Source organism: Gekko japonicus, unplaced genomic scaffold (assembly GCF_001447785.1).
Source record: "Gekko japonicus isolate JY-2015 unplaced genomic scaffold, Gekko_japonicus_V1.1 scaffold552, whole genome shotgun sequence".
In the NCBI taxonomy this organism is placed as follows: domain Eukaryota; kingdom Metazoa; phylum Chordata; class Lepidosauria; order Squamata; family Gekkonidae; genus Gekko; species Gekko japonicus.
The window spans coordinates 570,406-582,235 of NW_015167552.1; the positions used below are offsets into that span (position 1 = coordinate 570,406).

The following is an 11,830-nucleotide window of genomic DNA, read 5'->3' on the forward strand; positions in this document are numbered from 1 at the left end:
CATTTCTGTGGCACTAGCACAGGTGCCAGAGCTGACACGGAACCCCCTGGCCCCTTCTGATTTTGGCACTCCTGATGTGAGGGGAGAGGGGGAACCTGGGCACGCTCTTTCGCACAGTGTCCAACCCCACCTGTCACACAGGATACTGCCAACAACGGCTAGGTAAAAAAAAAAAAGAGGGGTTTCCCCCCCCCTGGAGGGGTGGTGGGGGCGGAGCAGCCTGGAGGGGGAAGGGTCACATTTTTTTCCATCTAGAAAACAAAACGCCCTTTGAAATAATGGTAGAATTAAACATCATGTAGAGTTCCACCCACTGTGAACTTGTTTACAATGAGGAAAATAACAGCTGATGGGGAAAGGGGGGGAGAGAGAGAGAGAGAGAGAGAGAGAGAGAGAGAGAGAGACAGAGAGAGAGAGAGAGAGAGAGAGAGAGAATATATATAATAAAAACAGAACAGCTTCTCAGTTTACCTGCTGCAGCACTTCTGAGTTCTGTTGCATAAAGAGCAGTAACCTTTGCCCATCTTGGGAAATCTCTCTACATCTGAGGGGCTTCTTGCCTTCTTTTGCTATGTGCTTGAAGAGGTAGCTGACAATGTAGTCTAAACTAGCACAACAGCTGGAGGAGACAATTGTATCTGTGCATACACAACGAAAGGAAATGTCATTATTTCTGGAAATTTTTTTTTACCTATCGACAAACGTTCTGTGCTGAAGACAAAGGGAAAATCGCCACGCTCGCAAGGTGATCAGACAGCTAGGTGACACGTTCCAGCCCATGACCGCTCCTGTTCTGCAGGTTTCCTGTATTCCAAAGCAGATTTCCTGCTCCAGACCCTTCATCTCACTCTACACAGCACGGGGGGTGGGGGGGAACACGACCACTTGCCATACCCCACTGCTAGCCTGCCTGGTTGCAAGCTCTCCTGCTGCGTATTACAAATTGCAGGACTCCAGCTGTTCCCTTATTGCTAGGAAATTATGAATTCTGAAGAGTTTGTGCTTGGAGAATAAAGCACGGTTTTTGTTTCCTCGCTTTAAGATTCAGCATGAACCGCCTCCCCCAAATCAAAGATGCAAATGAAACTAACAGGTTGAACTTCTGATTATGCTAACTCGGTACTGACATTCACTTTATCAGTCTGGTATCTGTCTACATTGTTATCCTGCTCTTCCTCCTCTGAAGAGCTCAGCGCAGCACACATCCATCTCCCTTTCCAGCTGTATCCTCACTACAACCCTGTGAGGTAGGGTAAGAGAGCGTGACTGGCCCAAGGTCACAAAGCAAGCTTCAAGGCAGTGGGGGGATTTGAACCCGGGTCTCCCAGATGCTAATCCAGCATTCTAGTTCACTACCGTATAACTCTTTCTCACAAAAATTTCAAGAACTATATTAGGGTTCCCATTCCCCAGGCGGGGGCGGGGGATCCCCAGCTTTGTGAGGCTTCTGCCCACCACTGGCAAGCTGGCTGGCAGGGGGAAACCCACCCCCAAACAGGGTCATTGCATGATGACATCCCCAAAGCAATGATGTCATGCAGAAGTGATGTCATCATGTCGAGGATGTTGCATGGCGACACTCTGGTTTGAGGGCAAAACTCTATGGTTTGACCCCGATTTCACCATAGAGTTTTGCCCCCAAATCAGAGCATCGCTGGGCAACGTCACTGTTTGGAGGGTGGAGCCCTGCCCCACTCCCAGAAGGCTCTCCCCCGCCGGCGCATCGTGGAGACCTGACAACCCTACACTATATAGATGGGAAGTGGGGTAAAGAGGTAAAAAGTGAGGACAGAAATTTCTAGTTGGATACTTAATTAGTTTCCTTTTATTATCTGAATATACTGATGCAATCTCTATGAGTGCTTTTGAATTATGTTGCAAGTAACTGGAGCACAGGGATCATGTTACATCTTTACTAACTGAATCTGGAGCAAAGGAAACTCATTACAGGACTAAAACCTATCTGCATTCGATGCAACGTTGATGCGTCTTTCTGAATCACATGCTACTTTGCTGCTTGCTGGCATAAAGCTAGGCACCAGTTTGCCTTTCTCACCAAAAAGTAGGGCTGTGTGGTCATTGCAAGACTTCCACACCCTTGTAAGTTCTGTACAATTAACAGAATCTACGTGCTACCCCCCCCCAATCATTTTAGTCAGTTGTTGGAGAACAGTTAGGGTATTTGCACTAGCTAGAACTCCCCCTGCCCCCATCCTATACTTCTGATAAAACCCTAATGCTTTCATCACACCCCATTACTGTACTCCAATGTATGCTGTTCTACTGCTGGGCAAACCTACTTGTTTACATGCATCAGTATGCGGAATTTGGCTAATCTCACCCCGTTTTTCCTTACTGGATCCTGCAGTCTTCCTTCTTATTCCAAAGATTCCTCTCGTTGTCAGTCTGCGTCCAAGTGTGCCTTTCTTTTATGATTCCAGCATCAGTCATATATTTTTAAAATGCTACTGGAAGTCATTTCTCTTTCTTATTTCTTATTTGGAAACGATACTGGTATGAAAAATAACATCACATTCATGGGAGATTGCCGGGATTTAGGAATTCAACATGCTGCCTAGCGAGGGACTACACCCCCCCCCCGCGGTTTTAATACCTGCCAAAGCTCAAAAGGGTGAGACTTTCAGAGATCACGGGTTTGGTTTGAGATGCTTTGCTTCTGGATTGGCACACGCCTGCACGAGCATTAAACTGTTAAAATATTCATTTGCAGGAGAAAAGAGAAAGCCTACGATAGACTCAATTAAGTGTATCCCCCTAAACTGTGCTAAGTGGAAGCTTGCCAATATTGCAGCGAGCATATGAGAACTTCCCTCTAGACGCCGGGAATGTTGAGCGGTGCCAGTTCTGCCTTCATAAATGTTGTTTTGAAGTTTACTTGTATTTGAACATCACTGCAATACACTCTCCCCCCCCCAAGCTAAGTTCTCCTGAGGTCTTTGGAAAGGTTTTTGCAGACAATATAGCTACAATTAGTCTCGAGACTCTCTTAATCTTACCAAGTATGGAGCGTTCCTATGAATTTCTGACTGGCTTCAAATGGAAGCGAACGTTCACAACTCTTCCCCGGGGAGTTTCACTCTTTGCAGCATCTCAGTCTACCCACCCCTATTCATTCATTGTTTCACCGTCATATTAATATCCCACCTTTCTAACGTGTTGCTTGGGGAGGCATGCAGAGTTGTCCTCTTTTACCCTGACAACAATCCTATGAGGTATTGAATTCCACATGGACAACCTCATCGCTCTTCATATGAACACATAAAACTGCCATCAGGGCTCTTTTTGGGCAGGAACGCACAGGAATGGAGTTCCGGCTGGCTCCCGAGTTGGCCACGCCCAGCAGGAGCTCATTAGCATAATAGGCCACACCCAATAGCAGAAACTCATTAGGATTGGCTACATTACGGATGTGTGGCCTAACATGCAAAGGAGTTCCTGCTACAAAAAAAGGCCTGGGTTTTGACAACAAACAAGGTAAACAGAATAAGAAGGGAAAGGTGAGTGTGGCTGAATGACCACACTTCTGGTAACATGGCGGTGTGGCCTAATGTGCTAATGAGCTGTGCTGTCAGGGGTGTGGCCTAATATGCTAATAGGTTTTGCTGTTGGGTGTGGCCTATTATGCTACTGAGTTCCTGCTGGGCTTTTTCTACAAAAAGAGCCCTGCGTATACTGAATCAGACCCACTGGTCCATCAAGGTCTCTCACACGGGCAGAATCTCTCCACAGCCTCAGTTATAGGTCTTTCACAGCACCTCTTACCAGATCCTTTTAACTGGAGATGCTGGGGATCGATCCTGGAACCTTCCGCATACAAAGCAGTTGCTCTACCACTGAGCCTCATCCTCTCCTTAGCCTTTATGCCACACAGAAGTCTAGTCAAATTCATTCCATTAAGTACTGACTTGACCAGCTTACGTTGAAGGTGTTTGGGATTCCAGAAAGAAGGAAAGGCAAAACCAAGCAATGGAGCAAGGCAGATTGAACTCTATATAGCTATCTGAGGCCACAAAATGAGTTAACTCAGAGCTGTTTCATACGTGACATTTGTCCTAAAGTGAGATACCCTCCCTGCTGGAAAAATAAGAATGAAATGCGTATAGCCATCACTTGGGGAAAAGGAAGATTTTGCCATAGATGGATGATGTGTATTTGGAAGGGGTAATGTGCACCCCTTTTCCAGCTCATGCAGTCATGGCAACACAGGCACTCATGGGCTCACATATAACTGCGTACGCATTTCCCAACCCGCAAGTAGCTTCTAATAATATGGTAAAAGTAGCAAATAAGCAACAACAAAAATGCCTGAGAGGAAAATGGCTGGCTCTGAGGAGGTGTACGGTGTCATCAGGGAAAAACCAAAAGTGCTTGGAACGCATGTTCCAAAGTACATCAAATAAAGAAAAATGGACATTTTATGAAACAGGTACAGGAATAAGGGAAATTATTTATAGCTAGTTCAGATACGGTACTCAAGAAGAAACCCAGGAAGAATTTGAATTACACAGTTTTGAAGAGAAGTCAGATACAGCTACCCCGCCCCCCACCCCCCAGCCCAAACCGGAACCAATGTCTCTTTCGAGCATATTTTAATGAACTTTGCTGCCCTGGAAGTAATAAAAATGTCAATGGGTTTCATTTTGTCCTAAGGGTATTGCACAAGAAGAACCGGATCTTTCCCCCACCTTCCTCCTCCCCCACCCAAAAGTTATTACTGGGCTACGAATATGGTTGCCAAGTCTGGGTTGGAAAATAACCTGGAGACTTTGGGGGTGGAGCCAGGAGAGGGTGTGGTTTGGGGAGGGGAGGGGCCTCGGCATAGTACAATGCTATGGAGTCCACCCTTCCAAGCAGCCATTTTCTCCAGGGGAGCTGATCTCTGTCGGCTGGGGATCAGTGGTAAAAGCGGGAGATCCCCAGGCCCCACCTGGAGGCTGGCAACCCTAGCTACGAAGGACCCTCATGCACAAGTCACGCAGGGTTAGGGGGGGCAGAGGGATTGCGTGTGAGTACCCCTCCTCCCACTTCCATCAGTGGAACGTCTGCAGGGTGCAACAGAATTGTTTCAAGACATTATTTAAATATATTACATTCTCTTCCCTTGCTGCGGCCTTCCAACGTTCCATCGCATTCTAGGGTGATGTGGGAGGAGATCCATACATTTCACCATTTGAAAACAAAACCAAATTACCTCCAATAGAACATATAGCAGGGCTGATCTAATACCGTATTTCCATAGGTGCAAGGATTCCCAGCAGTGGAATATATCTTTCTCGGCTCCCCACTCCTGTGGAAGCCTGAAATGGTCCCCAGAAATCCTGCTCCTGGGCCCCCTCTTCCCCAGGAGCAGGATTGTGGGGGACAGAACGGGACATGGAAGTCCTTGCACCCACAAAAGTGCAGTATTGGGTCCACTCCAGCATCTGGGAGAGTGAAGAGAATTTATATTAGGAAACTCGCTCAAGGGGAAAAAGTTAAACATTCCCCCGGCAGATCCTTTGTGATGGGGGAGGCATGACTACTTTTAGCTTTAAAAGAAATTGGAAGATTCTGACCATGGATCTTCTGCATTACATGTAGTTCAGCCCTAAATAACAGACCTCAGAGTGGGATAGGCAGGGATTCCCATTGAGTTCTATGGGGGAGAAACTGGGATAGAGCAGGGGAAAGGGCAGAACTGGCTTCTCACTCAGACAATGGAATTACCGTATCAAGGTTTATCAACAGTGTCTCTTCAACACATTACTTTACTTTCCCCCAATAAGAGAATGGCTGCCATTCATCCCTATGGCTGAAGTAATCCACTACTGTCCAACATGGAAGAAAGAACAAGACCAGTCCGCTATAACTACCAACGGATGACTTAGCTAGCACTGACTCGACCAACATGGGAGGGGAATCATATCCCTCCCGTCCAACTTTAAAAATAGCTCCTATTTGTTCCTAACACTTGCTCCCCCCTTCATTAAAAGAAATCCTCACTATCTGTCAAACCTGACAGCCTTTTAACTAGCAATCAATTCACAATAGGAGACACATACCAAAGGAACTCTGCAGAGAGAACCTGAACCTTCTCATTCAAGGTGAGACCTTTCCTTTATTTTACCTTTCTCTTTTGCGTTCTACTTTTCAGATCGACTGAAATACCCATAATTTTTGTTTCGGAAATGACACGGGACCTGAGGGATGCGAGTGGCATCCAAAGTGACAACTTCAGGGATTAGAGCGAGTAATCAGACTAAGATCGAGGAGATAAGAACATAAAGGGAACTGCAAGTGGCATCCAAAGTGACAACTTTAGGGATTAGAGCGAGTAAACAGACTAAGATCGAGGAGATAAGAACATAAGAAAAGCCAACGTTGGATCAGGCCAATGGCCCATCCAGTCCAACACTCTGTGTCACACAGTGGCCAAAAATACCAGATGCCATCAGGAGGTCCACCAGTGGGGCCAGGACACTAGAAGCCCTATGAATATACAAATCTCCTCTCTGGTATGAAAGTTGAAGAGTGATCCTGGACCACTTTGGCTAACCTACCTCACAGGGTAGTTGTGAGGATAAAACAGAGGAGGGGGAATGTTTATGTTCCCACTAGGGTACAACTATCTAAATAAACATTCTCCCTGAATTGAGGATGACTGAACTCTAGTCACGTACCTGGAATATACATATCTCCTCTGTGGTGGGATTTTCCAGCTGTGGATGTTACCATAGGATGTACAATGAAAGGCTGTAGAAGTCGACTGTCACTTACCCAATAATGCCCCAAAACTATTCAGAGGATTTTCTCTCTAGCATGGGTTTACTTAACATTTTAACCGTATTTGACTATCTTTTAATAGACAAATTTTGTGGTTTACTGTAAGTTATTTACATGGGAGGACTGCTGCCACAATGATCATAAACACAGATCCATCATCCCATGTACAAAAAGCAAATTTAAGATCAGCTGTGCTGGATAACGAGGGCTGCCTTGGGTTCCGTTATTAGAGAGTCAACATGGAATGTTTCCTTCAAGAGTTGATAAGTAGTAATTGATAAGAATTGTGATTGCTGCACACTCAGATGAAGCAAATATTGTGAAACGGATTGTTTACATTGCGCAGCATTCGTTAGCATGTGAGAAATAATAGAAGAGAATTTTCTACAGAATTACTACTGTCATGACTCAGGTGGGGTGTCACCTGATGCTGCCACCACTCTGGATTTAGGTTCCCTTGAGAATGCCCATAGTACCCTCCCAAGACCTTCAGACCTCCCTTTAGGCCAAATAACAGGTGTGAGGACCAGGCAGAGTAAAACAAGGAAAAGGCTTATTTTATAGGAGGTCAAACAACAAGGTGCAGAATAATAACAGTAAGTGGGTGAAAAGAAAAGAAATCAAATGCCCTAACGCGTCTAAATTTACTTTCCCTAGCTCACTATCTCAAGTGGCCTTACACTACCCACCCCTCCCTCAGGATGAGGGTTTTCCCCCTACAGCAGCCTCTCTTCTGGCTCTGCCCTCTGGAATAAAGAACAGCTCTTCCTGCTGCTCCAGAACTTTTATTCCCAGCCCTCCTCTTTTCCTATTGGTCCATTTTGGCTCCAAAACCTCACAGGGGCTTCTGGGAGTTGTAGGTCCAGCCTCACCTACTGCTACCCAGGCTCCTTGGGTCTAGTAGGCCTCTGGTGGCACAGCCCAGATCATGACAACTACAGTAAATGATTTATTTATTTAGATTTTTACCCCGCCCTCCCAGCAAACGTATCTGTTTTGACTCTTTGTTATTTTAGTCACAAATGTTGTTTTTGGATTTCTCCAACCTCCAGGTGGTAGCTGGAGATCTCCTGGGATTACAACTGATCTCCAGGCAACACTGATCAGTTCATCTGGAGAAAATGCCACTTTGGAAGGTGGTCTCTATGGCATTATACCCCATTGAAGTTCCCTCCCTCCCCAAACCCTATCCTTCCTCAGACTCAACCCCCAAAATCTCCAGGTATTTCCCAACCCAGATCATACCAATGGTCCATCTAGTCCAGCAGCCTCTTTCATGCAGTGGCCAAACCAGAGGAAGACCTACAAGCTGGATACAATAATGGCCTTCTTCAATAGCCTAATACCAAATAAGTATCATACCTATCCGGCTCAGGAGAGAAGCTGCTGCATGAGAGCAGGAAATGTACTCTGTCAGGTGTCTCAGGGCTTGCTTTCAGCACTTCACAGTTGTTTTAAAGCACAGAATTAAAACCACCCTAACTGGCCACCAAGGGAAGGAGGGAATTGCTTCCTGTTCCATTTCCTTGCTTTCTGGCAGCTTTTATGAATGTTATGCCTCAACTCTGTCCTTAATTGAAGGTTTTTTGTCATTGAATTTCTCTAAATATTTAAGTATTTCCAGCTGATTCAGACAACTATTGTTCAGTGGTATATGAGATGTAGCAAATTTAATCTTTGGATGGTCATTACAATGGCCCCCGCTTTATGTGATACTCTCCCATAACATTCACAAAAAAACGCCAATTCCCTTAACCTCTCCCTGGAGGCGTGCCTTCCCTTCCTGCCCCATCTGACAAACCTGAAGCCACTGGACATCCGTGCACGGGCATGCTATCCCAAATAGTGCTGCAAATCTGGTGCCCGTAGGTCCTGATTCTCCTGGATTTTCAGCGCAAGCCTAAGGACGCTTTCCTGGAAGTAAGCTCCAGTGAACAGACCTGAGTAGGATTTTGAGTAGACCCGCTCCTAGGGTTGCCAAATCCTTTGAACTCACCAGCGGGGGAGGCTCCGTCCCGGCCGGGAGTTCATCTGTCGTCCGCGCGCGCCACTGCGACGTCACCAGAAGTGACGTCAGATGTCGCTGACGTTGGGGGCGTGGCCGAGCTCGTCGGGGGGAAACATATGGTTCCCCCCCGACGAGCTCAGCCACGCCCCCAACGTCGGCAACGTGGCTGCGTCACCCTCGGGTGCCGAGGCTCGGGGGAGCTTTGGGGGTGGGGTTTCCCCCGGGCCCGGATTCCTCCGGGGCGGAACTCGGGGGCTCCGAAGCAGGGGGTTCCCCACCCCCCGGGCACATTTGGGAACCCTACCCGCTTCAAATTACTCTGTCTGGGATATCTATTGCACTCTTTATTTAGGCTTATGGACGTTAGGTTTCATGTACATAACACCCTGTTCAAATCTAGAGTCCAGGGGCACCTTTAAGACCAACAAAGGTTTGTTCAAGGTACGAGCTTTCCTGTGCATGCACACTTTTTCAAATTCAAAAAGTATCCATGCACACAAAAGCTCATACCTTGAATAAACCTTTGTTGGTCTCAAAGGTGCCCCTGGACTCTAGATTTGTTCCACTGCTTCAGACCAACACGGCTGCCCACCTGGATCTACCCTGTTCAAATGTTATGTACATCCACAGTGAGCCAATATGACAAGTGTGCTCAGAGAGAAAGACAGAAAAGGGTAATCTTGTTCCCTTTCGATAGGCCTGACATGGAGGGGAGGAGAGGGGAGAGACCATTAACATAAGAGAACACAAGAGAAGCCAATGTTGGATCAGGTCAATGGCCCATCCAGTCCAACACTCTGCCACACAGTGGCCAAAAATACCAGGTGCCATCAGGAGGTCCGCCCGTGGGGCCGGGACACTAGAAGCTGTCATGCCTGCCCTTGACTCAGCCCCAGAGCCAGCTCCTGACAGCCTAAGAGGGGAGGATTCAGTGCCTTTAGGAGCTGAAGAAGCATCAGGATCTGCACCTACTGTAAGTACTGAGGAGGATACACAGCAATCTGAGTCAACTACAGGACGGTTTGCACCTGGGATTGAGCAGGCCATAAGCAGCTCACCACCTTCATCTCCCCCACCTGTAAGTAGGCTTAGGGATCAGAGACATCAGGAGCTGGCTAGGCCAGGACCTCGCACAAAGGTGCTAATGAGTTAATGGGTCAGAGCACTATTTAGTAGGGCCTCTGGCCATGAGCCATTTGTGCTGGCAACCTCATTCGTAGAACCAGAAGTTCTGCACCTTGATTCCTGTTTGACTCTGTGGTTTTTGGACTTGGCTGGTGTTTGGACTGCTCTGGCTCCTGCCTTCCAGCTTGGAACCTGACCACGCTCTCGGCTTTGCTCCCTGTACTCTGACCTCTAGTAACGTTTGACTACGGCTTTGTCTGGTGTTTTGAGACTTGTTTAATGCTCTGCTGACTGCTCTCCCGGCTGACCTTTGGACTTGAATTGTGACTCCCCCTGTCTGCCTGCCTCCCTGGCTCTACCTTGACAGAAGCCCTCCCACTGTTGCCCCCCCACTCCAAGCACCAAGAATACAGAGCCTCACTTGCCCCAGACTGAGAGTTCCTCTCTATACCTTGTGGCTAATAGCTACTGATGGACCTCTGCTCCATTATCCAACCCAGGCCAGTCCTCCATAAGAACTCCTGTCTCCCCCCCTTTTTCAAAAAACGACCCACTTAAGAAATGCTTGATTTGGAAAGAAAAAAAAGACACAACCTAGTTCAAAATAATGGTTGATAGCAGAAAATAAACTGTTTCAGTTCAAAATTTGTAACAAGCACCAGAAAAAAAAACCCTTTATTGATGACGTCAGGGTTTTTTAGCTCCCATGTTTAGATTGCCTCTAAGTAATGTTAGAGCTGCGGTGCCTTGAGCTGCGGTGGCTCAAGTGGTTAAGATGCTGAACTACAGGCTGTGGAAGGTCGGTAGTTCAGCAGTTCGAGACCTGGGTGCCGCATGACGGAGTGAGCTCCCGTCTCTAGTTCCAGCTTCTGCCAACCTAGCAGTTCGAAAGCAAGAAATTGCAAGTAGATAAATAGGGACCACTTCAGTGGGAAGGTAACAGCGTGCCGTGCGCCTTGGTGTTTAGTCATGCCAGCCACATGACCACGGAAATGTCTTCGGACAGCGCTGGGTCTTCGGCTTTGAAACGGAGATGAGCACCGCAACCCTAGAGTCAGACTCGACTGGCTTTCGAGCAAGGGAACCTTTACCTTTACTTTAAGTAATGTTAAGAACTGAACAAGGACTGAGTCCTAAGTATTTAGCAACTGCTGCTGGATAACTGGGTGGGTGGGTGATATGCGTACGAGTTTATGTGATTGGAGGATCATGCCCTTTATGGCTCCTCTCCTAAAAAGTTTCCTATCCTGTAAACTGCATATGAAAGTAATGAACACCATCAGCTTCACGAAATGTATTTGGGAAATGCATATTTCATAAGCGGACTCTGCAGTACTTTTAAAACCAGCGCTTTGACTCTATTTGTTTTAAAATTGAATAACACAAAGTAAATCACTAACGTCCATTTAGAAAACCAGTAGCTGCTCTAAACATGCTGATACGGTACAAGTAGATATTTTATATTCTTCTGTAAGTGATCTTAGCAGCACAGTGGAGAGGTCTACCCTCTCATCTGCTCACGAGGATGCAATTTAAGTATTAAGAGCTACTTATATTTTCCCATAACTGTATATCAAAGATGCTTGTGGCACTCATTTTTCTTCCTATTGCAAGGACGTAACAGAGGAGAACGTTATGCAAGACCCCCATGCTGATTTTAATGGACAAGCGGGGTCATTTGTTGAAGCCGAATGGAGCCCTTATTGCATTTTACTCAAGGCAAGACAGACAAACAACAAATAACAAACAAGTTAAGGGGGGAAAATGACAATTGTTGCTCTGGTAAATAAGACGGGAAATGTCTACAGCGGTGCCGCCTGGGAAAAATCTGACCGGCAGCCTAGAGAATGGGGGGGGGGGGGAAGGAATGGCGTTATCTGTATCCAAGCCGACTCTCCTTTGCATAAGCACCAT

General features: G+C 46.7%; 1 protein-coding gene across 1 annotated transcript in view; it reads right to left on the bottom strand.

Annotated features, from left to right (window-relative positions):
* The window catches only part of RANBP17 (RAN binding protein 17), a 306,660-nt gene that overhangs the window by 55,725 nt on the left and 239,105 nt on the right, over positions 1-11,830 (bottom strand). The window contains exon 25 of the mRNA XM_015413703.1: positions 472-638. Within this exon, the coding sequence (XP_015269189.1) occupies positions 472-638 (167 nt within the window). The remainder of the gene's footprint in view (positions 1-471; positions 639-11,830) is intronic.